Source organism: Ornithorhynchus anatinus, chromosome 4 (assembly GCF_004115215.2).
Source record: "Ornithorhynchus anatinus isolate Pmale09 chromosome 4, mOrnAna1.pri.v4, whole genome shotgun sequence".
Taxonomy (NCBI): Eukaryota; Metazoa; Chordata; class Mammalia; order Monotremata; family Ornithorhynchidae; genus Ornithorhynchus; species Ornithorhynchus anatinus.
Window position 1 is genome coordinate 22,449,586 of NC_041731.1, and position 26,368 is coordinate 22,475,953.

A 26,368-nucleotide genomic window follows, 5' to 3' on the forward strand; every position below is an offset into this window, starting at 1 on the left:
CAGGAAGCAAAGAGGGGGTCGAGGGGGGCTAAGGAAGCAAAGTGGGGGGTCGAGGGGGGCTCAGGAAGCAAAGTGGGAGGTCGGGGGGGGGGGTCGAGGTGGGGGCTGTGGAAGCAAAGTGGGGGTCGGGGGGGCTGAGGAAGCAAAGGGGGAGTCAAGGGGAGGCTAAGGAAGCAGAGTCGGGGCCGAGGGGGTCAGAGGCAGGCGGGTGGCAAAAGGAAGCGGAGTGGGAGTTGAGGGGAGCCGAGTGGGTGGAGGGTCGAGGGAGGCCGAAGAAGCAGAGGGTGGGGGTCTGAGGGGGCCCGGGGCCGAGCCGCCAAGGGGGACGAGAGGCAGCCGGAGGTCCGGGGGCGTCCGGCCGGTCCTCCCCTCCCCCGTGCCCGCGGCCCCCAGCATGTACCGCCGGGAGCGCTCGGTGGCGTTGGCCGGGAGCCCGTCGGCGCTCTACAACAACCTGAGCGTCCTGGCGCTGCCCGCCCGCGGCCTCACCTGCTACGGCGTCGTGCACGGCGCCGCCGCCCAGCTGCTCAGCGCCACCCCCGACGGGCAGCCCCTGTGCCGGCGCCAGCTCACGGCCAAGGACGGGGGCGCCGCCGTCAGCCTCGGCCCCTCCCTCGTCACACAGGTCTCCCCGCCACCCTCCCCCCCGGCCCGCAGTCAAGCTCGCTGTGGGCAGGGGTGCCACGTGCCGGGCACCGACCCGAGCTGAGAGCCAAGCACGTCGGGCTGGACCGCGTCCCCGCCGGCCCCCATCCCCGTTTCCCGGGTGAGGGAACCGAGGCCCGGAGAAGGGGGGTGACTCGCCCGAGGGCGCGCAGCCGGCCCGTGGCGGGGCGGGGATCAGGACCCGGCTCCTCCGACTCCCTCCCGGGCCTGGGCTGGTCACACTAGGCCGCGCCGATCAGCTCCGGGGCGAGAGAGAGGAGTGAGAGGGCTGGGGGAGGGAAGGGGAGCCGGAGATGGAGGGAGCGCCTCAACCCTTTCGTGCATTTGGTCAGTCATATTTACCGAGCGCTTCCTGTGTGCAGAGCACTGGACTGAGCGCTCGGGAGAGGACAGAAGAACAAAAAGCGGACACATTCCCTGCCCACAACGAGCTGACGGTCTACAGGGAAAGGGGCAGGAGTCCCTCTCCCCTAATCTGAACCTTCCTGTCATCTTCCTCTGTCGCCTGTCACCAGTTCTCTCCTCATCCGGTCAAAACAGCTCTGGAAGGGAGGGTAGGACCAGACGAGGGCCGGCTTCCTTCTCGATCGGTCCGTCACACTTAGTGAGCGCTTACCGCGGGCAGAGCCCCGCGTCGAGCGCTCCGGGAGAGTGCCGTACGGCAATATCGCCGTATCGTTTATGGGACGACGCTATCGTCCTCCGCGCTCGCCCGGCACTGCCCAAGCGGGAGGGTGGCGAGAGGGGGAGTTGGGTCAGAGTGCATTTTGGAGGTGCAGAGCTGCACAAGGGAAGGGACCTCACGCCTCCTTCGGAGAAGGGAAGGAAGCGGGGAGGAGGGGTGGGGAGAGGGAGACGTGAGAGGGAAGAGGAGAGGAGATGGAGAAGAGAGTGGGGAGGAAAGAGAGAGGTAAAGAGGGAGGGGGAGAGAGAGGAGAGAGAAGAAGAAAGAGAGGAAAGAGGTGGAGAGAGCAGAGAAAGAGGTGAGGGAAGAGGAGAAAGAGATATAGGAGAGGAAGGAGAGAGACGAGGGAAGAAAAGAGAGGAGAAAGTGGAGCTATACGAGAGGAAAGGAAAGAGAGATAGGGGAGGGGAGAGGGAGAGGGGAGAGGGAAGAGAAAGATGAGATAGAGGAGACGGAAGAGAGCGGAGCGGAGACAAAGGCAGGGAGAGAGATGAGGGATGACAAAAGACGGGTAAGTGGAGATAGGGGAGAGATTAGAGGTGAGAGGGAAGAGAGAAGAGAAAGAAGAGATGTAGGAGAGAGAAGAGAGAGAGGCACGGGGTGGGGGAGGTAGAGGTGTGAAGACGTGCCCACTGATGGGCAACGCACTGATTTCTGTCCAGGTTGACTGGTGTGCCCTGCCCGGCCGGCTGTTGTTGGTGCTGACGTCCCAGAAGGGGATCCAGGTACGTAGTCTTTTCTGCATTCGACGCTCCCTGTTGAGCGCTTACCGCGTGCAGAGCACTGGATTGAACGCCTAGAACGGGCCGCACCTCCGTCCCTTTCCCCCCGGCCCCGGTTCCCGTTCGCCGCTGCCTCCCGCCTCCGTCCCCTGCCTCTCCTTTGCTTTTCGATGGGTATTCGTTAAGCTACGGGCCAGGCACCGAGCCGAGCGCTGGGGGACATCCCAGCTGGGTAGGATGGGCAGGGTCTACGCCCCACAGCCTCAATCGCCATTTTACAGACGAGGGACCCGAGGCCCAGGGAGGCGAAGCGATTGGCCCGAGGCGGCACAGCCGACGAATCCTACTCCCTCCTCCTCAGTCCGGGAGCCCCACGGGGGACAGGAACCGCGTCCGACCTCATCACCTTCTATCTGCCCCAGAGCTCAGAGCAGTGCTTGGCACGTCAGCGAGGGCTAAACGGGTTCCGTTATTATTATTTATGTGGCGGAGGCGGAATTAGAACCCAGACCCTCCGACTCCCAGGCCCACGCCCTACCCCGGGGCTTCCCAAGTTGGCCTTTCGCCTCGGCCGTCGCGCCGCCCTCCCCGACCCCTCCCCGAAGCTCCGTCCGCCTGGTCGTCTCGGTTCCCGCCCCGGCCGTCGGCGGCCGCCCCGGCTTAGGCTCCCGCTCCCACCTGGATTTGCCGGGACCCTTTCCTCCCACCAGATCTACGAGACCGACGGGTCCATCATGGTCTACTGGCACGCGCTGGACCCCGGAGAGAGCCCTCCAGGTACCCTGGGGCGCCGGGGCGAAATGGCCGCGGCCCGGCCTCGGCGGACAGCGTGTCGAGGGCGGGGACGGGCGGCTCGGAGACGCCGTCGGCCCCGCGGGGGCGGGGATCGTCTCTCTGCCCTGCTGCATTGTACTCTCCGAGCGCTCGGCACAGCGCTCGGCACCCGGTAAGGGTGAATGAGCGAATGGGCGGGAGCGCGGGTCCCCACTCACCTCTCTCGCCCCGCTTGCGAAGGCCAGTCGACGTTTGCCCGAGGAATCGCCGCCTGCGGTCACTTCATCTGCGTGGGTGAGGAGGGGGCCGGGGACCCGTCCGGAAAAGCGTCCCCCGCCAAGGAGTCCGGGGGAGGCGGCGAGGGACGGAGCACCGGTGGCGGGGGGGGGGGGGGGGGGTCCTCCCGGATACGCGACCCGACCGGGGGCGCCGCCCCGGTGACGGGCCCGCGTCCCCGGGCGCACAGGGACGGGGTCCGGCCGGGTGCTGGTGTTCGACGTGCCCCCCAGAGGGCCCAACGTCACGCTGAGCGAGGAGCTCCGGGAGCACCGGGCCCCGGTCACCGACGTCGCGGCCGAGGCCGGCCCCGGACAGGTCAGTCGCTGGCCGCCGCCCGGCCCTTGCCCCGGCCCGGGGCCGCCGCCCCCCGCCGGATCCTCCTCTTCCCCCTCGGACGCGCCTCACCGCGGGGCATCCGGGCAGTAAGCTGGTTGCGGGATGGGGAGGCGTCCCTTAGAGCGTCGCGTTGGTGGCGCCCAGGGAGCGCTCAGTAAAGCGGCGTCGCGCAGTGGACTGAGCGCCGGCCCGCGAGTCAGAAGGTCACGGCTCCTCATCCCCGCTCCACCACTTGTCTGCTCCGTGACCTCGGGCAAGTCACCTCACCTCTCCGGGCCTCAGTTTCCCTCATCGGTCAAAGGGGGAGGGAGACCGTGAGCCCCACGTGGGCCAGGGATCGCGTCCACCCCGCTTTGCCCGGGTCCACCCGCACGCTTAGTCCAGTGCCTGGCACATAGTAAGCGCTTAACAGATACCGTCGTCGTGACGATGATTGATAAGAATAAATACCGCTGACCGATGGAGACTAGCCGAGCTCTCTGGGGACGTACACGCGGGAGGGAGGTGAGTTTGAGGAGTCCGGCGGGAAGGCCGCTGACCCCCCCCCCACCCCAGGTGCCCCCTCTCCTGTCTCCCCCCCCCCCCCAGGGCGGCGCTGAGGACGTGGTGACCGCAGATGACGACGGGCAGCTGTGCGTCTGGAAGGCGGGCCCGGAGTTCGAGCTGCTGACACGGATTCCAGCCCGGGGGTCTGCCGTGTGGCCCCGGGGGGGTGGCGGACGGGGTCCCCCGCCCGGACTGGGGTCGTGTGTCCCCCCCCCCCCTGCGGACAAACGAGGGAGAGGGGCACGGGGCGGCGGCTCCGGGGTCGGGGCGGGGGGACGCCTCAGCACCCCCCCGCCCTCCCGCAGGTGCCCGTGCCCGTCGGTGCGGCTGTGGCGGGGCGTGGTCGCGGCCGGCTTCGGGGACGGGCAGATCCGCGTCTACGAGGCGGCCACGGGTGCCCTCCGCGTCCAGATAGACGCCCACGCCCGGGCCCTCTGCGCCCTCGACCTGGCCCCCGAGGCCGGAAAGGTCAGACCCGCCCCCCCCCCCCCCCCCCGCCCTCAGCCTTCCTCCTCCCCGGGCACAGATCCCCCCCCCCCCCCCCCCAGTCCTCCTCATCCTCCTCCCGCCCCCCACACAGCTGCTGTCCGGGGCCGAGGACTCCTTCGTGCACGTCTGGCAGCTGAGCCGAACCCGGGACGGCGGCATAGAGGTGCGAGGCCGGGGGCGGGGGCGGGCGAAGGGGCCCCCGGGGACCGAGCGGTGGACGCCCCCCGACGCTCCCCCCTCCCCTCCGCCCCCCCAGGTGCGGCACCGCCACTCGGAGCGTGTGACGGACACGCAGGTGTGCGGCGCCCGCTTCTGCGACCCCGCGGGAAGCTCCTTCGCCGTGGCCGGCTACGACCTGGGCGAGATCCTCCTCTACGGGCCCAACTGACCCCCGCCTCGCCTCGCGCCTGGGTGACCGGTCGACCTCCGCCCCCCCCCCCGCCCCTACCGAGGCCGGGACCACCCCGTCCCTCCCCCCACCCCGATCCGGGAATAAAACCTCTCCTCCGCACCCGGCCTTGGCCTTCCGTGGGGGTGGACCGGGGGGGCCCCCCGGCCCGCGGCGACCCGGCCGAGACGTCGATGAGGCGGTGCTAGGGTTAATGGTCGTTTAATGAGCGGACGCCCCCGCCCCCCCGGCGGGGGGGGAGGGGGACGCGGCCCGGCCCCAGCCCACGGGGCGACCCCGTCGGGGCGGCCCCTCCGGGCCCCTCCCGCCCGGGCCAAGCGGAGCGGGTTAGTGCGGGGGAGAGAGGGCCGGGAAGGCCAGCGGCCGTTCCAGTTTCGCTCCCAGGGAAAGGGGTCCTGCGCCCCCGCCCGCCCCCGGTCGCCGTGGCGACGGCCTTTTGCCTCAAAGCAGCGCTTCATCGCCCACCCCAGCCGGGAAGCGGGCAGCCCGCCATCCTGGCCCCCGGCCCCGCCACATCCGGTTAAGGCGGGGAGCCCAGCGGGCCCCACCGGGGTCGGGAGGGTGGCCGGTCCCGCCCGTGACGCCCCCACCCCCCGCCGGACAGCATCGCGGGGACCCCCACCCCGCCCCAACCCCCTCACACCGGGGACTGCAGCCAGGGGCCGGGCCCCAGTTCCCCGCGGAGGCCGGGCGGCCCGCGAGGAGGCGGGGGACGCCGCGGGCGGGGGGCCGGGGGGCGTCCCCGGGTGGCGTCGTCCAGCGAGAGCGTGCGGGGCCGGCCCCAGGCCGGCGGGCCCGAGCCGGGGGGCGCCGGGGACGAGCCGCGGGGAGGGCGGCCCCCCGGGTCCAACAGCGCCAGCCAGGCCGCGGGGAGGTCCGCCCGCCGCGGCCCCTCGCGCTGGGCCAGGATGTCCGTCACCGCCGCGATGTCGTCCAGGGGCTCGATGGCTGCGGGACGGGGGCGGGGGGGTGAGCCGGGCCCCGGGGTCCCCTCCGCCTCGGCCGCGGCCCCCCCCCCCCCCCCCGGAGCGGAACGGGGTGCGGGCTGAGGTCGGGGGGCGTGAGGGCAGGCGACGGGCACGGGGCCGGGGGGGGGCGCAGAGGGGAGGCGGAGCTCAGCCGCCTCCGGGGGCCGGCCGGTAGGCGCCCGCCGGGCCCCTTCCCTTACCCATCTCGTGGTACAGGGAGCCCTGCTTGGGCAGCGGGACGGGCGGCTTGCGGGGGGCGGGCGCCTCGATGCTCATCAGCTGGTCGCAGCACTGCTTCCACTGGCCTGGGGGCGGACCGGGGTTACAGCGGCCGCCCCCGTCTGCCCCCCGTCTCCCCCTCGGGCTCGTAAAATCGGGCGCCTCCCGGCCTCCCCCCCCCGCCCGCACGCGGACACGGAGCGGCCCCGCCGCCTCCCGCCCGGCCCGCGGGCCCTACCCATGTCGTGGAAGAGCTGCCAGAAGGCCTCCATCCAAGGCCGCAGGGCGGCCCGGCCTTCCTCCTCCTCCTCCTCCTCCTCCTCCCCGGCCCAGAGGACGTAGGTGACGTCGCCTCCCCCGCAGCGGTTGCTGATGCTCAGCCGGGCCGGGCCGCCCGGGCCCCCGGCCCGCTCCCCGGCCCGGATCCGGGTCTCCTGAGGGCGGGACGGAGAGCCATCCTGGCGGGTGGGGGTGGTGGGTCCTGGCGCTCGCCCCCCTCCCGACCCCGCAGGCGATAACCACGCGCACCCCTCCTCCAGGAGGCCCCCCTGACTGAGCCCCATCTCTCCTCCCGCTCCCTTCTGCGTCGCCCCGACGCTGCCCCCTCTCCCCGTTCCCTCCTCTCGGCCCCCACGCCGCCGGCGTCCCTCTCCGTCATTTATCTCTCTCGGTTGGCATCTGTCTAGACCGTAAGCTCGCCGCGGGCGGGCAACGTGTCCGTTTATCGTTCTCTCGCCCGGCCGTCCTCTCTCGCCCGGCGCTCGGCACAGGGTAAGCGCTCGACGACTACGACCGGACGGAGCCGGCGGCGCCGCCGCCGACCGCCCCCCAGCCCGATGGATTCTCACCGGCGCTCCTTCGCTCTCTTCGCCGAGCGGAGCGGAAGGAAGGGGAAGAGGAGAGACCGAGTCGGGGGAGACAGACGCAGAGAAGCGGACGCACCAGGCGGTAGGGGCGGACGTGGAGAAACCGTCCTATCTGTGGAGCGCTCGCTAGGTGCGGCCCGCCGGACGGAGCGCCGGGGGAGAGGCCCCGAGATGTCAACGGACACGTTCCCTGCCCGCGGCGGAGACCTCGCCGTCGAGAAGGGGAGGCCGACGTTAGCGTACAGAATGAAAAATGACCGATATGGACGTCGGGCCCTGGGAGGCGGGCGGGGGGGGGTGAAGGAAGGGAGCAGGTCAGGGCGTCGCGGAAGGGAGCGGGAGAAGGGGGGAGATGGGGCTTAATCTGGGAGGGCCTCCTGGAGGAGGCGCGCCTTCGGTAAGGCTCTGAAGACGGGGGGAGAGCGGTCATCTGCGGGACACGAGGACGGAGGCCCTCCCGGGATCAGGGATTCACCGACGCCATCGTACGGTCCCGTCCCTGCTCCGCACTGAGGAGGCGCTCGGTAAATAGCGGCGGGGGGGCTGACGGCCGGGGTGGGGCGGCGGGGGTCACCTTATTGATGGGAATGGTGAGCGCCGGCTCCTCCCCGCCCTCGGCCTCCTCGGGACGCCGGTAACAGGAGAGTCTCGTCCCCTGCAGGACGGCGTACATCCGGCCCCGGCTCCGCCGCTGGCCGCCCTGTCGCTGCGGAAAACCAGGGTCGACGGGGGCGGGGGGAGAGGAGACACGAGCCCCCCCGGCCCGGTCGCCCGGGGGCCCCCGCCCAACCCCGCACCCCCGACCCGGCCCCCGCGCCCCTCGACGCGTCGTTTTCCTTAGGCTGCGTCCCAGCCACCGTACTGGGCGCTGGGGTGGCGAGGAGCTAACGAGGTTGGACACGGTCCCCGTCCCACGTTCATTCCTTCCGTCGTATTTATGGGGCGCTGACTGCGGGCACGGCCCCGTACCGAGCGCTTGGAAAGTGCGACGCGGCCCCGGAGGGGCCGTCGCTACCCGACGACGGGCTCCCGGTCTAGACGGCGGGGCGACGGGCGACAAAACGCGAGCGGACGGGCCTCGCGGCACTCGGCTCGGTGCTTGGGGGAGTACGATACCCGTCTTCATCCCCGTTTTCCAGATGAGGGAACCGAGGCCCAGAGAAGTGAAGTGACTTGCCCGGGGCCGCCCAGCAGCCACGAGACGGAGCCGGGATTAGAACCCACTCCCTCTCCATCCGTAGGCCGGCCCCATCGCCTCGACTCCTAACCCTTCCGCTGCCCCAGAGATCCAGTGTCGTCCCCGTCCCCCCCCCCCCCCCCCCCCGAGCCCGGCTTGGCTCCCCGCCCCCAATCCGGCGATCGATCGGAGAAGCAGTCGATCGATCCTATTCCCGGGGCGCTTCCTGGGGGCGGCACACCGCGCGAAGCGGTTGGGAGAGTACGGCCCGACGGAGTCGGCGGCCCAGTGGAGAGGACGCCGCGCCTAGAGCAGAAACGGCGTGGCCGAGCGGGTGGAGCCCGGGCCCGGGAGTCAGAGGGACGTGGGTTCTGATCCCGGCTCTGCCGCCTGTCTGCCCCGTGACCGGGGCTGAGTCGCCTCTGTGCCTCGGTTCCCCCGTCTGTAAAATGGGGATGGAGGCGGCGAGCCTCACGTGGGACGTGGACTGAGACCGACCTGAGGAGCTCGCGTCTACCCCAGCGCTTAGTACAGGGCCGGGCCCAGAGTGACCGCTTAACGAATGTCATCAAAACCGGAGAAGGGCCCGCCGTGCTGTCGCCCACGTCCCAGATCTTCTCCCTTGCCACGGGATGCTCGGCGTGTCGCGGGGAGAGCCCGTGTGGCGCCGGGGCAGGCGTCGGGGACCCCCGAGTCCCCTCGGTGCCGGTGCTGACCCCGTTAAGCGGCAGGGGTGTCTACCGAGCGCTCGCTACGGGCAGAGCCCAGCGCAACCCAAACAGACGCGTCCCCTGCCCCTAACTCGTCGTCGTCCTACCCCATAGCATAAAGGATGGCAGATTCCGGCCCCCCGGGGTCCCCGCATCCTCGATGGTCTCCCCTTCCGGCGCCCCGCGACCCCCGCCGCTCCTCACCTGCACCGTGACGTGGCCGCTCATGGTGGGCCGAGTCATGCAGAGGGGCTGGGCCGCAAGGCGACAGCAGACGCTCCCGTACAAGGGCAGCCACGCCGGGCTCTCCTCTGCGCACACGGGAGAGCGATCGACTCGGGCTGCTTACTGAGCGCCTGCTAGGTGTGCGCGGCACCGGCCCAAGCGCCCGGGGGGGGAGCCCCATCCAACCGAATCGGCGGGCACGCTCCCTGCCCCTCAGGAGCCCACGGTCCCCGGGGACAGACTCGGGTCCGGCGATCCGTCGGCGGCACTCGCTGTGTGCGGAGCACTGTTCTGAGCGCTCGGGAGAGTCTGACAGAACGGAGTCGGTAAGCCCGCTCCCTGCCCGTAAGGAGCTGACCGTCTCCAGGGACAGGCTACCGTCAATCGAGCCGTCGGTGGTATCTACCGAGCGCTTAGAGCGCGCCGGACTAAGCGCTCGGGAAATTCCGCGCCAGTGGAACAAGCAGCGCGGCTCGGGGGAAAGAGCCCGGGCTGGGGAGTCGGAGGACGTGGGTTCTAATCCCGGCCTCGCCCCTTGTCTGCTGACAAGGCACCTGGGGCGAGCCGCTTAACCTCTCTGGGCCTCAGTTCCCTCAGCGGGAAAATGGGGATGAAGACGGTGAGCTCCACGGGAGACAACCGGATGACCCTGCATCTACCCCAGCGCACAGAACGGTGCGCGGCCCATAGCAGGCGCCTAACAGATACCATCATCGTCATCATCGTCGTTATCAGACGTGCCGCCTGCCGACAGTGAGCTTATCGTCTAGAGGAGGAGACGGACGTTCCAAAGCAATTCCTGAGTGCCTCCTCTGTCACAGCACTGCGACGATAATACCGGTGGCGTCGGTCAAGCGCTTACTCTGCGCCAGGCACCGTGCTAAGCGCCGGGGTGGATGCAAGCGAATCGGGTCGCGCACAGCCCCCCGTCCCGTGTGGGGCTGACGGACCCAGCTCCCGTTTTCCAGATGAGGGAACTGAGGCCCAGAGAAGCGAGGTGACCTCGCCGAGGTCACAGAGCAGACAGGGGGGCCGGGGAGGTGGGGGGTGAGCCTGCTCAGGACGCCCCCCCCCCCCCCCCCCGCCCCGCATTCAGACCCCCGCCCATCCCCACTCACCGGTGCTGGTCAGGGTCAGGTCGTGGGTGCGAAACCCGTCCTGTACCTCGGCCAGAGTAAGGACGGTCTGGGCTAGTAGGTGGTAACGAGGACCTCTGGCAGGGGAGAAGTCAGAGAAACAGAGAAATCAGCCGGGATCTCCCCCGGCGCTTAGTACGCTGCCTGGCACGTAGTAAGCGCTTAACAAATACCTTAAAAAAAAAACCCCAAAACAGGCATCAGGCAGAGAGAAGCCTAAGGGGTCAGACGACCACGCGTCCCTCCCCGGCCCTTTTTTTTTTTTAAAAAAAAAACCAGTATCCGTTAAGCGCCCACTCTGGGCAGACACTGTACTGACTGCCAGAATCGAAACGAGTTGATCAGACTGGACGCTGCCTACGTCCCACGTGGGGCTGCCGGGCTTCATCCCCATCACAGCACAACTCTGATGCAGCGTACTCTCCTAGGTGTTTAGGACGGTGCCGTGCTCTTATTGCTTTCTCATCGCGTCTCTCTCCCCGCGTGGACCGTCGGCTGGTCGCGGGCAGGGCACGTGTCCGTTTCTCGTTCCCTCGACCTCTCCCAAGCGCTCGGTCCGGCGCTCCGCGCCCAGTGAGCGCTCGATAAAGAGGGTTGGACCGACCGACCGCCGAGTGACAGAGGCCATCTCGTCCGGCCTGCCGAGGGAGGGACGGGTCGCCGCTCCCACGGCCCGCGAGACCCTCCCCGGACGTAGCCCGGGCCCCTCCCCGCCCCCCGGACTCCGAGGGGCGATGGGACGGCGGGGGGGGGGGGGGCGCCCCGGGGCTCCCCCCGGACACTCACCCGGCGGCAGGGGCGGGCAGCAGGGCGGGGCCGGCCCCCCCGGCCCCGCCGGCGGCGTCCACGGCCGCCCGGACGCGCCTCCCCGAGGAGCGGCCCAGGGAGCTGGTCAGCCTGGTGGCCAGGCGCCGGGGGGCCGCCGACAGGGCCCCCTCCTCTTCCGCCGACGCCCCGTAGAGCTCCAGCCGCAGCTCGAAGTCGGGGCCCGCCTCCGCGCTGTGGACAAACGGGAGGACCCCCGCCCGGCCCCCGGGGGACCCCTCAGCCGCCAACCGAGACGGCCGCGGAGGCGCCCGGCGGGTGGGGGGAGGCCCGGGCCGCCGGAGGACCCCTCCCGCGCCCCCACTTCCTGCCTTTGCCGGGTCGTGCCCTCCCCCCGTCCCGAGGGAGGACGCGGGCCTCCCGCTGCCCTTCCCGCCGTCCGTTAAGCGGCGACCGTGTGCCGGGCGCCGCGCTAAGCGCGGGGGGGAGGTCCGAGCTCATCAGGTGGGACACCGTCCTTGTCCCACCTGGGGCTCACGGTCTTCATCCCCCGTTTACAGATGAGGGAACCGAGGCCCAGAGAAGTGAGCCGCCCAGCCGGCGGGCGAGGCCCCGGGCGCCGGCCCCGGGGCCGCGCCGGACCGGGGGGGCCGGGGACCCCCGGGCGGGATCTTACAAGAGCACGCTGGTCTGGAAGGAGATGTCGGTGAGGGTGCGGTCCACCAGCACCATCTCCGTGTCCTGGATCTGCTCGCCCAGTCGCAACAGCAGGAAGACGGCCCAGCGGCGGGGGTCTGCGGAGGGAAGGACGGAGGGGCGGAGGGAGGCGGGGCCCGCTCCCTCCAAACCGCCGACGCCACCCCCTCCCGTCTCCCCCCTGCACGTACCTCCCTTGTTCCGGAAATACTCCGTGTCCTTCCACATGAGGGGGATCCGGAGATCTGCGGGGAGGCGACGGGGGGCTGAGCCGGCGGGAGGCGACGGGACCGGCGCCCGCCGGGGAGGCAGACGAGCCCTCGGGGCGGCCGGCCCGGCGGTGCGGGGGGCCCCGGGGGGCCCGCCGGCCAGAGAACAGGTCCGACCCTCCCCCCGGGGACCCTGCCCGCGGCCCCCGTCGACGGTTGGCTGGCGGTGGCGCTGCCCACCCGGAGCCGGAGCCCTCACCCTCACCCCGGGGCCGGGTCTCCCCCGGGAGCCTGCAGCGTTAGGCCTCTCGACCCAGACTAAGCCCCGCTTTTCCTCATCCCCCGCCCCCTTCGGCGTCGCCCCGACGGGGAAGGGGCCGGCGGGGCAGACCTCCCCGGCGGGGGCTTCTCACCGGACACGCAGACTCGGCCCCGGCAGGGGACGCGTTCCTCCACGGCTCCCGCGTCCGAGGGGCTGCGGGGAGAGGAGTCGTCGTCGTCGTGCCCCGACCCCGGCACCTCGCCGCCCCGGGGCTCTCCCGATCTCCCGGCCGGGGGTCGCGGACGGCGCGAGGTCGCTGGGGTCGGAGGGCGGGGGGGGGGGGCCGGGCACCAGAGACGGGACGGGAGGGGGACCCCCCCCCCCACCCCGCGGCCCACCCCGGGCCGGGGCCTCCTCACCGTCGGGCCGTCCTCCCCAGCGCCTGGGCTTCCTTGCGCCGCTGCAGCTCGCCCATGTAGCTGAGGATGCGACCGTTGCAGACCAGAAGGTTCTTGGTGACCTCCAGCCTCTGCTCCCGCTGGGAACAGGCGGCCAGAAGTTTGCAGGCCCCCTCCCGCATGCGGATCTCGTGCTCCAGCTTCCGCTGCAGTTCCGTGTCCTGCGGAGCGACCCGGCCGTCGGCGGCGGTTGCGTCGCGACGGTGTCTGGCGGGGGCTCGCCGTGGGCCAGGCACCGTGGCCCAGTGCTCCGCACACGCACGCGCCTACGCATATGACTCCCGGGCCGGGGCTCGGCCCACTAGGCCGCCCGGCCTCCCCTGAGCGCTCACCGGGCGCGATCGTCCGATCGCTCGACGCGTGGTATTTATCGAGCGCTCACTCCGTGCGCTGCGCCGTACTAAACGCGCAGGAGAGGACACTACGACAGAATCACGGGACGGGGTCCCGGCCCACGGTGAGCTAAGCGTCCAATAGCAGTGGTTCTTGTTAACCTGGCTCGCCACATCAGAAGGTCACGGGTTCTAATCCCCCCTCGGCCACCTGCCTGCCGGGTGACCCGGGGCGAGCGACCTCACTCCTCCGGGCCTCCGTTCCCTCGCCTGTCCAAGGGGGACGAAGGCCGTGAGCCCCACGGCGGGCAGGGACCGCGCCCAGCTACCCCGGTGCTGAGAACGGGGCCCGGCACCTAGTTGGTTGACGGGCCTAGTTGGTTGACGGGCTCAACCAATACCACCGTCGGTGAGGCGGGCGTTCGCCCGTGAGGCGTGAGGATCTGGGTCCGTATCTCGGAGACCGAGGGCAGGGCGGACCCGGGAGTACGGAGCGACAGCCCTCACGGAGCGTGAACGGGTTCGCCGAGAGCGGCGGCGCGTTCTACCCCCGCCCTGCCACTCCGGCCCGCACGCTCCGCTCCTCTAGCGCCAACTCCCCCATCTCCTCCATCTCGCCGCCGACCCGTCTCCCGCGTCCTGCCCCGTCCCGGAATCGCCCCGTCCTCCGTCTACGGCCGGGGCCCGCCGCCCTCTCCGCCTTGGAACCGTTACTGAGGTCACGCCTCCTCCCGGGGGCCTTCCCCTCTCTTCCCCGGCCGCCCCCCCCCTCCCCTCTGTGGCATTTTTACACCTGGAGCCCCTCGCCGGGTTGGGATCGGCCCTCTCTGTTGCCCGGCTGTACTTTCCAAGCGCTTAGGAGAGTGCCCCGCACGCGGTGAGCGCCCAAAAAATTCGCCAGTGAACGAAATGAAGGCATCTGCGACCTTCGGACGCTTGCTGTTCGCCCCGCCCTCTTCCCCGAGAGGCGCTCAGGCATCGATCTCAGTACGCAGTTTAGAGAATATCATTTCAAGATATGTGCCCATCTCCCCCTCTAGACTGTAAACTGTTTGGTTTCTTTGGGTTGTTTCGGTTTCTTTAGGGTGTGGGCTAAGCGCTCACTGTGTGCCGGGCCCTGGGGCAGATACAGGATAATCAGGTTAGACAAAAAATCACTGCCCCACGGGAGGGCTCGCGATCTTAATCCCCACGTCACAGCGGGACGCGGCCGAGGCCCAGAGACGTGAAGTGACTTGCCCAAGATCACACGGCGGACGAGGAGCGGCGGGGCCGGGATCGGGACCCAGGGCCCTCCGACTCCCGGCCTCCAACCGCGCCGCTTCTCTGTTTATTATTTGAGATCCCTGTCGTTATTACAGTACCCAGAACACGGTCGCTTCTGCGGTCTACACCGCAGGGGAGAGGGATCTGGGCCGTCGAGCCCATCCCCACGCGTGTCCGCATCGATAAATCAGATTTTCTAAACTGCGGATTTCTATTCCTCTCCGTCTCCCGCCCCGAGACTCTCAGCGGACAGGGAATGTGTCGTCTCGTCGGTGACCCCAAGTGAGCAGCGGCGTGGCCCACTGACTAGAGGCCCGGGCCTGGGAGTCGGTGGACCCGGGTTCTAATCCCCGCTCCGCCGCTCGCCCGCCGTGTGACCTCGGGCGGCTCGCTCCGCCTTTCGGAGCCTCGGTTCCCTCGTCTGTAAAATGGGGATGAAGACCGTGAGCCCCACGTGGGACGGGGGCTGGGTCCGCCCCCATCGGCCCGTGCTTCACTCGGGCGCTCAGCGCAGTGCCCGGCGCAGAGTAAGCGCTTAACGAAGACCAGAAACAAAGTGCTCGGTAGAACGCTCTGCGCCCAGGAAGCGCTCGCTACCACTGACGAGAGTGAGCGCTTAACAAACACCATCAAAAAAAAAAATGTCAGGGAGATCGGTGGGAATAAAATCGTTGACCTCTTAATGGGATTTGCAAAGCGCTTACTACGCTGCCTCGGGGGTCTGGGGCTTGGCTTCCTGGAAGACGGGGCGGAGGGAGCAGACCGATCCACGAATGGCATTCGGCGCTTAGGACAGGGCCTAGAGAGCGCCTAAGACATGCCGTTATTATATTCTGAATTATCGTTATTTACCAAGCCTGGACTCCGCGCGGAGCGCCGGACTCCGCGCTTGGGAGAGGACAGTACGACGGAATCCGCGGTCACGACGACACGTCCCGCCCCGAGCGCTCAGGACAGTGCCCCCGCACACAGTAAGCGCTCAATAAACGCAGCCGCTTGTGTTCCCCGCCGGCCCGGGAGCATCCCCCAACCTCCTCTCCCACAGCAGACACGCCGCTTCCCGCTCCACCCAGAAGACAGGCGCCCGGGTTCCTCCCCGAGACAAACCCCCAGCTCTTTCTTGGGTTGGTCGGGGTTTCTTTTTCGGTATTTAACTACGTGTCAAGCACCGCGGTAGGCCCGAGTGCATCGGGTGGGACGGAGTCCCCGTCCCGCCTGGGGCTCCCGGTCGAAAGAGGAGGGAGAACGGGGATCGAATGCCCATTTTCCAGAGGAGGGAACGGAGGCCCGGAGAAGTGACGCGACTGGCCCGAGGTCCCGCGGCAGACGGGCGGCGCGGCCCAAATCAGAACCCGGGTCCTCCGACTCCCGGCCCCGGGCTCCTCGCGCCAGGCCGAGCTGCAGACTGTTGCCGAGTTGTACGCTCCAAGCGCCCAGTACAGTGCTCCGCACACAGTAAGCGCTCAATAAACACCGTTGAAGGAATGACTGAACGCAAACGGGTTCTTTTTCCCCGGTAAACGCCACCCCCTTCCACCTTCGCTGCCGGCTCCGCTCCCCTACGCTCTCCGCTCCTTAACAATTAATCATCTCGGTATTAATCAGGCGCCTTCCGCGCGCCGACGCTCGGCTCCTCGTCGGGAGGGAACGCGTCTCCCGGCTCTGATCCGCTGGCCTCTCCCCAACGCTCAGCGCGGCGCTCGGCGCCCGGTAAGTGCTTAGTGAATACCATCTATTCACGGCAGACTGTCCCTCTGGACTGTAAGCTCTTGGGCTCTCCCAATATAGTGTTCCGCACGCCGCGATAATAATAATAATAATTATTATTATCGTTAAGCGCCGACTACGCGCCGGGCGCTGTACTGAGCGCTGAGGCGGCCCCGGGCAGATCGGGTCGGCTACGGCCCCGTCCCGCGTGAGGCTCGGGGTCTCGACCCCCCCCTTTTGCAGATGGGGAAACTGAGGCCCGGAGAAGCGACGTGACCCGCCCGAGGTCACGCAGCAGAGGGGTGGCGGAGCCGGGATCCGAGCCCAGGACCTTCCGACTCCCGCGCCCGGCCTCCGTGCGCTAGGCCACGCTTCCCGGTAAGCTCAATCACTACCGTCGACGGATTAACGGCCCTTCTGCGGGCAGGGGACGTGCCTGTCGATCCTATCGCCGAAAATAAGGAGAGGAAGAAGAAGGACGGCATCTGTCAAGCGCCTCCCCCGTGCCAAGCACCGTCCCGAGCCCCGGGGTGGATACGAGGTCACCGGGTCCGGCCCACGTGGGGCTCTCGGTCTTCGTCCCCATTTTCCAGAGGGGGGGAACCGAGGCACGGAGCAGCGAAGCGGCTTCCCCGGGGGCACACGGCGGACAAGTGGCGGGGGCGGCATCAGAACCCACATCCTCCGCCTCCCGAGCCCGGGGCCCTCGCCCCGAAGCCACGTCGCCTCCGTCGGACCGTCCCGGGCACCCCGTCCAGGCGCTCTGCACGTAGTCAGCGCTCTCGACAGACACCACGGATCGACCGAACCGGGCCGAGAGGAGGGCGGGGGAGACGGGACGGCGCGAAGCGACTCCATCCCGAGCGGGGACGACCCATCCCCGGGATCGATCCGGTCTCCGCACGGTGCCCGGCACCGACACCGTCGCCGTCGTCCTCGTGAGGCCGGCCCCGTCCCCCGGCGGGCCCGGCCCGGCGCTCCGCGCACGGCGAGCGCCCCGTCGACGGACGGACCGCGGCGGCCCCGGCCCCGGCCGGGACGAGCGGGCCCCGGGGCGAGGCGGCCCGGGCCCGGGGGCTCGGCCCAGCGCCCCGCGCAGAGTAGGCGCCGGGTGGGTCGCGCCCCCCGGATGGATGGAGAGGGCGGGGAGAGGCGGGCGAGGCGGGAGACGGGTCTGGGGGTCCGGGGGCCAGGCCCAGCGCCCCGCGCGGGGTAAGCGCCGGGTCGGTCGCCCCTCTGGGGGCCGGGAGAGGTGGGCCGGGGCTTTGGGGGTAGGGGAACGAGGGCGGGGGGGGGCTTTACCTCGAGGCTGAGGGCAAACTGTCGGATGTAGAGCATGTTCAGGTCCTCGAGGATGTGGAGTCTGTCCTGCATCTCCCGTTTCGGGGTCCGGCCCGGGCCCGCCGACCCCCTTCCCGCTGGGGACCCCCCCCCCCCCACGTCCCTAGGGGCCGGGCCCCCCGGTGGCAGGGGGTGGGTGGGGGAGGTCGGGGGTGGTGGGGGACGGGGACCCCCTCCCTCCGGCCCCCTCCCCGGAGGGGAGGGGAGGGGAAGGTGGGTGGGGCCGGGCTGCCGGAGGGTGGGGGGTCCCCGGGGCCGGTCCCGCCGCTCCGCCCGGACGCTGGGGAGGAGAGAGGCCTGTTTGGGGCAGCCCCCGCCCCTGCAGCCCTGCGGCCCCTCCTCCCGCCCCTGCAGCCCCTCCCCCGCAGCCCCGGCCCAGCCCCGCTCGGGGCAGGCCTGGGGACTTTGGCCGGATGAACGAATGGAGGGAGGGAGGGAGGGAGAGAGGGATGGCTGAATGGGGTCTTTGTCCCCGTCGGGGGGAGGGGCTCCCGCCGGCCCGTCCTCCGTCGCCCCCTCGTCCCTCCCGAGCGCTTAGCCCAGTGCCTCGCACCCAGCGCTCAGCAACAACACCGATACCAACCCTGCCCTGTTTCTAAGCGCTGGGTGGAGGCGAGGTCGTCGCCTTGTCCCACGTGGGACTCGGTCTTCGTCCCCCAGTCCCCAACCGAGGCCCCCCAGAATATGTCGTTCATTCGTTAATGATAATAGTGTTGGTATCTGCTAAGCGCTCACTAGGTGCCGAGCACCGTTCTAAGCGCCGGGGTGGACACAGGGGAATCAGGTCGTCCCACGGGGGGCTCACGGTCTTCATCCCCATTTGACAGATGGGGGAACTGAGGCCCAGTGGCAGAGTTGAGCGCTGACTCCGTGCAGAGCCCCCTTCGCCTGAGAAACGGGGGAATTCGGCTGTCCCCACGTGGGGCCTCACGCTTTTTAACCCCCGTGTTTTCCAGATGAGGGAACCGGGGCCCGGAGAAGCGAAGTGACTCGCCCACGGTCGCACGGCCGACAAGGGGCGGGGCCGGGATCCGAACCCGCGACCGCGGACTCCAAAGCCCGGGCTCTTTCCACCGAGCCTCACGGTCTTAAACCCCAATTTACAGAGGAGGTAGCCGAGGCCCAGCGAAGTGAAGCCCCTCGCCCACGGTCACGCAGCTGACAGGGGAAGCAGCGTGGCCCCGTGGAAAGAGCACGGGCTTTGGAGTCAGGGCTCATGGGTTCGGATCCCGGCTCTGCCACTTGTCGGCTGTGTGACCGTGGGCGAGTCGCTTCGCTTCTCTGGGCCTCAGTTCCCCCATCTGTCAAATGGGCCCCACGTGGGGCCCCCGTGGGACGACCTGATTCCCCTGTGTCCACCCCGGCGCTTAGAACGGTGCTCGGCACCTAGTGAGCGCTTAGCAGATACCAACATTATTATTATTATTATTATTAAGGGGCAGAGCCGGGGTTCGAACCCGTGACCTCCGACTCCCAAGCCCGGGCTCTTTCCTCCGAGCCACGCGGCGGCGACCGGCCCCAAGTCGCGCGGCTGGCGGAGCGGGATTAGAACCCACCACCCCCGACTCCCCAGCCCGGCCTCCTGCCACTGAGCCTCGCCGCCGGCGGGATGAATGAATGAATGAATGAATTAATTAATTAATTAATGAATTAATCTGCCAAAGGGGGCCGGGAGCCTTCTCTCCACCCCAGCGTTTAGCACAGTGCCTGCCACCGAGTAAGCGCTTAGCAAATCCTCCCGCCCCTCCACGATGATCACCTCGCCGGGCCCCGCTTCTGCGCCCAACCTGCCTGGCCTGTGTGTAGCCCGGCGCTCGGTACGGTGCCTGCCACAGAGTGAGCGCTTAGCAAATACCCCAATTATTATTATTATTATTATTATTATTGTTCGTCTCTGGGCCTCTGTGGTGCATCCAACCCGATTAGCCTCTGTCGAGCCCGGCGCTTAGTACGGTGCCTGCCGCGTAGTAAGCGCTTAACGAACAGCCCCCGACCGTGACTGCCGTTTCTCTCCGGGCCTCAGGTCTGCGTCTGACCCGATTAGCCTCTACCTCGCCCAGCGCTCAGTACAGTGCTCTGCTTAAGTAAGCGCTTAACAAATACCACTTGAGCTTTTCTCTGGCTCAGTGGCCACCTCCGCAAAATGAGGGCGAAGACCGGGACAGGGACTGTGCCCAACCTGATTGGTTTGGATCATCTACCCCGCTCTAGCGGGACGGTCTAGGATGGATCAATCAAGCAGTCGCTGGTATTTATTAAGCGCTTCCTCTGCGCAGAGCACCGGACTGAGCGCTTGGGCAGGTCACTTACCTCCTCCGTGCCTCAGTTCCCTCAGCCGGGAAATGGGGATTAAAAGCGTGAGCCCCGCGCGGGACAACCCGGTGACCCTGTATCTGCCCCGGCGCTTAGAACGGTGCTTGGCACCTAGTAAGCGCTTACCAGACGACATCGTTATTCTTCCGATTATCATCACTGGGACCAGAGTGGGTGAGACGCCTTCCCTGCCCACAACGAGCCGATGGTCTACAGTGACGGTCTCCAATCGATCCATGGTATTTACTGAGCGCTCACGGTGCGCAGAGCATTGCCCTTGGGACAGAATCCCCCCTCCCGGCCCCACAGCACCTATGTCCCTGTCTCTCATTTGATGGGCTTCGAAGCAGGTCTGCCTCCCCGCTTCTAGGCTGTGGGCTCGCTGTGGGCAGGGAATGTCCCTGTTTACTGTCGTCCTGTCCTCTCCCAAGCGCTCAGCACAGCGCTCGGCACACGGCAAGCGCTCAATAAATACGACCGAATGAGTAAAAGTTGCCCCTCACTGCCTGCGACCCTCACCCACTTTGTCCTCCGCCCCCCCCCCGCGCCCCCAACCGCTTTGTCTCCTACCCCCCCGTGCCCCTCGCCATCTGCGCCCCCCCCATCCGCTTCATCTCCCACCCCCTCGGCCCCTCACCGCCTGCGCCCGTGACCGCCTGGTCTCCCGCCCCCCGCCATCTGCCCCCGCCCCCCATGAGCCCCCCATCCACTTCGTCTCCCACCCCCTGAGCCCCTCACCCTCTGCGCCCCCCATCCACTTCATCACAGGGTGGAAAGAGCCCGGACTTGGGAGTCAGAGGACATGGGTTCGAATCCCGGATCTACCACCGGTCAGCTGGGTGACCTTGGGCAAGTCACTTCACTTCTCTGGGCCTCAGTGACCTCATCTGGAAAATGGGGATTAAGACTCACGAGGGACAACCCGATATCTCCCCCAGCGCTTAGAACGGCGCTCGGCCCGTAGTAAGCGCTCGACAAACACCAACATTATTATCTCAGTGGGGCTCCCAGCCTTCACCTCCCCCCCTTTTACGGGCGAGGGAACTTGGCGCTTAGGCCAGCGCTCTGCACACAGCGAGCGCTCCGTAAATACGATTGATTGCCGGGGGCCCAGAGAATAATAATGACGGTACTGGTCGAGCACGCACTATGTGCCAAGCACCGTTCTAAGCACCGGGATAGATACGGGTAATCAGGTTGGTCCACGCGGGGCTCCCAGTCTTCATCCCCCTTTTCCAGATGAGGGGACTGAGTCACCCAGCCGATAGGAGAGCGTGGCCTGGTGGCAAGAGCCCGGGCTTGGGAGCCAGAGGTCGTGGGTTTTGACCCCGGCTCCGTCAGTCGTCCGCTGTGTGATCTTGGGCGAGTCGCCTCACCTCTCCGTGCCTCAGTTCCCTCCTCTGGAAAACGGGGATGGAGACTGTGAGCCCCACGGGGGGCAACCTGACGACCTCGTATCTACCCCAGCGCTTACCAAGTGCGCGCTTACCAAGTGCTTCACCGCTACCATCCTTATTATCCCTCGGCCCTGCCCCCTTCCCCTCAGCACCGCGCTCTCCTTTACATATGATTGATCACCCTATTTCTATGGCGAGTGAGGTGCACGTCCCCTTGATTCTAGGGATCTTGACGATGCCGTGTGGTTTCGTTCTAGTTTTGCCGTCTCCCCCGTTTAGACCGCCAGCCCCTCCTCGGGCAGCGACGGTCTCCCCCTGCCGCCCAACTGCCCCTTCCGAGCGCCGAGCACAGTGCCGTGCACATAGTAAGCGCTCACTAAATCCTCCCGAATGAGTTATTGTGAAGCGTCGGGGGCGGCATCGGCACCGAGACCCGTGAGGCCGGCCGGCGGCCGCTAGGCCTCCCTGCTTCTCCTAGGTGAAGGGAGCGGCGCGGGGGCAGCGGGGCGGGCCCAGCGGGGTCCCCGGGGCTGGGGGGAGGAGGGGACGGGGGTCCCGGGGGTCCCGGGGGTCCCGGGGGTCCCCGAGGCCCTGGGCGTGGGCCAGGGAGGGAGAGGGAGAGGGAGGCGGGCGGCCCTCCGAGCGCCCGGCCCGGGTTGTGCGGGGGAAGGCTTTAGGCGGTGCACCTGCCCCGCACAAAGATGGCCGCCGCGCCCGCCTCCAACGCCGGCGTGAGGGCGAGGGGGCGGCCTCAGCCGGAAGCGGAAGTGCCCCGTCCGTCACGATTTCCGGTCCCACTCCCTGCTGCTCCTGTTGCTCCCGCTGCTGCTGCCGCCGCCGCCGCCGCCGCACACATGAGTAAACTGTGGCGACGCGGCGGAGGCCGCGGGGCCATGGAGGGGCCCCAGCCCGGTACGGACACAGGATCGGGGGGAAGCGGGGAGGGCGGGGAGCGGGGCAAAGTCGCACTCTAGGCCCGGAGCCCCTTGTGGGCGTGGACTTCGGTCCGTCTCTTGGGAGATCGGCCTCTCCCCAGCGCTTAGTCCAGTGCTCTGCCCCCGCCAAGGGCTCGGCCGAGGCGATCGAGTGGATGAATGGAAGGGGAGGAGGAGGGTGAAGTCACACCCTAGACCCCGAGCTCCCCGGGGACAGGGAAGGGGTCCGTGGCTCTCTCTCAAGCGCTCAGTACAGTGCTTTGCGGGGAGTAGACGCATCAGGTCGAACGAAGGGGAGGGGGAGGGCGAAGAGGGGAGGGAGGAGGAGGAGGAGGAGGGTGGGAGCCCCGGCCCCTCTCCCTTTCATTCCGGGGCCCCCGCCCCAGCAGCAGGTTGGGGGTGGGGGGAGAGGGGGTCGGGCACATACTAAGCGCTGGGTAAAGAGCACCGATCGATTGCCTAGAGAGCGCCCCTCCGGACTGCCAGCTCCTCGGGGGCCGGGGAAGGCGTCTCCTAACTCCGTTGCACTCGCCCCAGCGCTTGGAACAGTGCTCCGCACCCGGGGAGCGCTCGGGAAATAGCACCGGCGGATGGGGTCGAGGCCCCAGGGCGGAGCAGCTCAGGGCAAGCGGGAGAGGCCCCCGTCCCCCCGTCCCCCCGTCCCCCCGTCCCCCCGTCCCCCCGTCCCCCCGTCCCCCCCACCCTCACACCCCCGCCCCTCCACAGACGAGCCCGAGTCCGGCGGCCACGGCGGCAGCCACAAGAAGAAGCACAAGAAGCACAAGAAGAAGCACAAGAAGAAGCATCACCAGGAGGAGGCGGGAGCGGCCGGCGAGGCCGGGCCCGGGCGCGGCTTCCCCGTGGCGTCGCCGGGGGCCGGTCCGGCCAAGCCCCAGCTCAAGCTCAAGATCAAATTGGGAGGGCAGATCCTGGGCACCAAGAGGTGAGCCGGGGCCGCGGGGCGGGCCGAGGCCGGCGGCGGCGGGCGCCAGAGTATCGGAAGGCCGAAGGGTGCACCGAGGAGGAGGAGGAGGAGGAGGAGAGGGAGATGCGGACGAAGAAGAGGAGAAGAAGGGGGAAGAGGAGGAGAGGGGAGAGATGGAAGTGAGGGAGAGGAGAGGAGGAAGAAGGGGGGAGGAAGGGAGATGAGAGGGAGAGGAGAATGAGAGGCAGAAAAGGAGAGGGAGAGGAGATGCAGAGGAAGGACAGGAAGGGAAAGGAGGAAGAGAAAGGGAAGAAGAGGACGAGGAGGAAAGGGAGACGAGGAGCGGGAGAGTAGAAGGAGAGGAGGAGGGCGAGAGGGGATGAGGAAGAGGGAGAAGGGGGGAGAGGAGGAGAAGGGAGATGGGAGGCGGAGGAAGAGAGGAAGAAGAGGAGAAGGGGAAGAGGAGAGGAGAAGGAAAGGGAGATGAGGGGGGAGGAGGAGAAAAGGAGGGAGGAGATGGAGGGGGGAGGAAGAAGAAGAGAGAAAGGGGGGGGGGGTGAGGAAAAGAGGAAGGGGAGAGGGGTAGGAGAGGAGGAGACAGAGGATGGGGGGTGGCGAAGAAGAGAAGGAGTAGGAGTGGGAGAGGAGGAGGAGAAAGGACCCAAGAGGGCTAGTAAGGGGCAGTTTTTCCATTCTGAACACTCAGGTAGGAAGCAGAGAGGAGGCTCCGTAGAGAGAGGTCGGTCTGGGGAAGAGGTCAGAGGTGGCGGGCCGGCCCGGAGCCCCGAGGGCTAGGACACCCGGCCGACCTGACTCCTCCGTCTGCTTGGGTCCTCCACAGCGTGCCCACCTTCACAGTGATGCCCGGGGGACCCCGCTCGCCTTCTCCCCTCAACGTCCTGGACGACGACGAGCCCGTGGAGGGCGTCCCCATTGAGCAGTATCGAGCCTGGCTGGGTGAGGGACGTGGCGATCGTAATAACCGTGGCCGCGGCGCTGGCTTAAGCGCTTGCCACGGGCGAGGCGCCCCTCTCGGCGCCGGGGGGGATACAGGGTCCTCAGGTTGGACGCAGCCCCCGCCCCACATGGGGCTCACGGTCTCAGCGGGAGGGTGAAGGAGCGTCGAATCCCCATTTTACAGATGAGGAAACTGAGGCACAGAGCGGTCGAGTGACCCGCCCGAGGTCCCGCAACAGTCCCGGTCCTCCTCCCATCCTCTCTCCACCAAGAAGCCTTCCCCGACTGACCTCTCATTCCCCCCACCCTAGCGGCCCTCCCTTCTGCGTCGTCGAAGCGCTCGATCGCGTGCCCCCGTCAGGCAGTTCGATCCCCACCCCCACAGCACTTAGGTACGCGGTACACGTGGACGGAACGTGTCTTGCGATTCCGTCATCCTCTCCCGAATGCTCAGCACAGTGCTGGGGACGTAGTAAGTACTCAGTAGATACCCCCGAGGGATCGATTATCCGCTGCCGCGCTTCCTCGAGGTGATCGAGCGTACCGCGCCTCCCCTACTAGATGGCGAACTCCTCCGAGGCAGGGATCGTCTCCACCCACTTGACGGTACCCTTCCCGACGCTGAACACGGCGGTCTGCACCCAGGAATCGCTCAATAAATACCATCGATTCATCGATTAATCAGCGAGGGATCGAGACAGGCGGCGCAGCCAAACCCGTGTCCTCCAACTCCCAGGCCCCCGCTCTTTCCACCGGGCCGCACCCTGGCCCCGGAGTAGGGTCCGCCGCTCGCAACCTTCCCCGCCCCCGCCGCCATCCGTCAAGTCAATCGCCGGTATCTATTGAGCGCCCACTGTGCGCAGAGCCCAGTCCCGAGCGTTGGGGAGAGTCCGGTACAACAGAGTCAGTAGACGCGTCCCTTCCTCGACCTTCCAGTCTAGCGTGGTATTTATTGAGCACCTAGTGTGCGCTGAGCGTGTGAGAGAGGACCCAACGACAGGCTTCGCGGCCACCTTCCCTGCCCAGAGGGAACTGGGCGTTCAGAAAGGGGAGACGGACATTAAGGTAAATGAATAACCTCAAAGAATTCTACGTGACAGTGGAATCGCTGGCATCTCTGGAGAAAGAGCGTGTCCCGGCGGTTAGAGCGCGGGCCCGGGAGTCAGAAGGACCTGGGTTCTCATCCCCGATCTGCCTGCTGTGTGACCTTGGCCAGGTCACCTCACTTCTCCGTGCCTCAGTTCCCTCATCCGTAAATGGGGCCGACGACCGCGGGGCCCAAGAGGGACCGCGTCCCGCCAGCCCCGCGGGCGTCCGGTCCGGCGCGCCGTAGAGCGCCCGGACGCCGAGCGTCGGGGAAGGAGGGGACCGACGACGCGCTCGTGTCTCGTAGACGAGGACAGCAACCTGTCTCCCTCCCCGCTGCGCGAGCTGGCCGGGGGCCTGGCCGGGGGCGAGGAGGAGGAGGAGGAGGAGCGCTGGCTGGAGGCCTTGGAGAAGGGCGAACTGGACGACAACGGCGACCTGAAGAAGGAGATCGACGAGCGGCTCCTCACCGCCCGGCAGGTGAGCGGGGCGGGGAGGCGGCGGCGGGCCGGGCGGCGGGGCACCCGCCGGGGCGGCCCCGCGCCAACGTCCGCCCGCCCCGCAGAGGGCCCTGCTGCAGAAGGCGCGGAGCCGGGCGTCGCCGCCCCCGCGGCCGCCCCCGCCCGGGGCCGGAGGGGGTCCCCCGGGGCCCGGGCGGGGGCCGGGCCCGGCGCTGACGGAGGAGATGCTGCTGAAGCGGGAGGAGCGGGCCCGGAAGCGACGCCTGCAGGCGGCCCGGCGGGCCGAGGAGCACAAGAACCAGCCATCGAGCGCCCTGACCAAGACGGGACCGGCCGGGGCCCGCGGCCGGGGGGTGGCCCGCGGCGGGCGGCCGGCGACCACCCCCACCGCCGCCCCGGCCCCGGGGGCCGCGCCCCCGCCCCCGCCCCGGCCCCCTCCGTGCGCTACTGCAGCGGGCCCCGCGGGGCCAGCCTCTCCTTCCCGGCCGGGACGCGGCCCCCGGCGGCCTGGGCCCCGGCCCCCGCGCCCCCCGCCCCGCGCTGCGCCGTGCCCGGCTGCCCCAACCCCCGCCGCTACGCCTGCGCCCGCACGGGCCGGGCCCTCTGCAGCCTCCAGTGCTACCGCCGCAACCTGCAGCTCCCCGCCGTCGTCTCCTAGGAGCGCCGGCCCCGGCCCGCCCACCGGTCCGCACCAGTCCCCTCCCCGCACACCATCCCATTAAACTGGCGGCCTGGGCTCGGGCTCGGCTCGTCTTCGGCTCCGCCTCGGCTCGGGCTCGGCTTCGGCTTCGGCTTCGCCTCGGCCTCGGCTCGGGCTCGGGCTCGGCTCGGCTTCGATTCGGGCGCTGCCGGAAGGAGGGATAGCCCCGCCCCCCGCGGCGGCAGCCAATGGCGGGCCGCCGCCTCCCCTGTTGCCTAGGGGTCCCGGCCAATGAGGCGCGGCCCGGCGCCCTGCGGGGCAGCCGATTGGCGGGCGGCCGGGGCGGGACCGCGGCCTTTGTCCGGGGCGGGTGGGCGGGGCCGGGCGAGTGACGGACGGGCGGGGCGGCCA

At 68.8% G+C, this 26,368-nt stretch overlaps 3 protein-coding genes across 4 annotated transcripts; 2 read left to right on the top strand and 1 right to left on the bottom strand.

The window, feature by feature from the left end:
- The first annotated feature begins 112 nt into the window (after positions 1-112).
- WDR54 (WD repeat domain 54) lies at positions 113-5,008 on the top strand. The gene is made up of 9 exons (XM_029063192.2): positions 113-625; positions 2,014-2,076; positions 2,784-2,850; positions 3,088-3,141; positions 3,314-3,441; positions 4,051-4,151; positions 4,314-4,476; positions 4,589-4,660; positions 4,754-5,008. Exons 1-9 carry the CDS (start codon positions 395-397, stop codon positions 4,883-4,885), a joined length of 1,011 nt encoding a protein of 336 aa, XP_028919025.1. The 5' UTR covers positions 113-394; the 3' UTR covers positions 4,886-5,008.
- Positions 5,009-5,091: 83 nt separating this feature from the next.
- On the bottom strand, positions 5,092-17,340 carry RTKN (rhotekin). Of its 2 annotated transcripts, none has more exons than XM_029063180.1 (12): positions 17,205-17,340; positions 12,559-12,758; positions 12,291-12,352; positions 11,860-11,913; positions 11,649-11,766; positions 10,994-11,206; positions 10,190-10,284; positions 9,051-9,157; positions 7,534-7,659; positions 6,332-6,527; positions 6,075-6,179; positions 5,092-5,854 (listed from the first exon to the last, which is right to left on the bottom strand). In XM_029063180.1, the coding sequence occupies exons 1-12, from the start codon at positions 17,274-17,276 to the stop codon at positions 5,544-5,546; spliced, it is 1,659 nt and encodes a 552-aa protein (XP_028919013.1). In that variant the 5' UTR covers positions 17,277-17,340; the 3' UTR covers positions 5,092-5,543. The 2 variants fall into 2 exon arrangements, with proteins under 2 accessions (XP_028919013.1, XP_028919012.1); XM_029063179.1 differs by having other exon boundaries at positions 7,534-7,665.
- Positions 17,341-21,777: 4,437 nt separating this feature from the next.
- Positions 21,778-26,081, top strand: INO80B (INO80 complex subunit B). The gene is given in 6 exon segments (XM_029063191.2): positions 21,778-21,865; positions 22,615-22,831; positions 23,655-23,770; positions 25,164-25,336; positions 25,422-25,688; positions 25,691-26,081. Coding segments are annotated over 6 exon segments (1,116 nt in total). The 5' UTR covers positions 21,778-21,807; the 3' UTR covers positions 25,976-26,081.
- Positions 26,082-26,368: the final 287 nt, after the last annotated feature.

What these genes read in the sequence shown, in the direction of transcription:
- WDR54 (XM_029063192.2), top strand. Translation starts at nt 395, where the DNA reads ATGTACCGCCGGGAGCGCTCGGTGGCGTTGGCCGGGAGCCCGTCGGCG. An exon ending in CCCCGGAGAGAGCCCTCCAG is followed by an intron (nt 2,851 to 3,087) that starts GTACCCTGGGGC and finishes CCGCTTGCGAAG; the next exon opens with GCCAGTCGACGTTTGCCCGA. An exon ending in ACACGGATTCCAGCCCGGGG is followed by an intron (nt 4,152 to 4,313) that starts GTCTGCCGTGTG and finishes GCCCTCCCGCAG; the next exon opens with GTGCCCGTGCCCGTCGGTGC.
- RTKN (XM_029063179.1), bottom strand. Translation starts at nt 17,276, where the DNA reads ATGCAGGACAGACTCCACATCCTCGAGGACCTGAACATGCTCTACATC. An exon ending in AGTTTGCCCTCAGCCTCGAG is followed by an intron (nt 12,759 to 17,204) that starts GTAAAGCCCCCC and finishes GTCGCTCCGCAG; the next exon opens with GACACGGAACTGCAGCGGAA. An exon ending in CCTGACCCTGACCAGCACCG is followed by an intron (nt 9,158 to 10,189) that starts GTGAGTGGGGAT and finishes CCGTGTGCGCAG; the next exon opens with AGGAGAGCCCGGCGTGGCTG.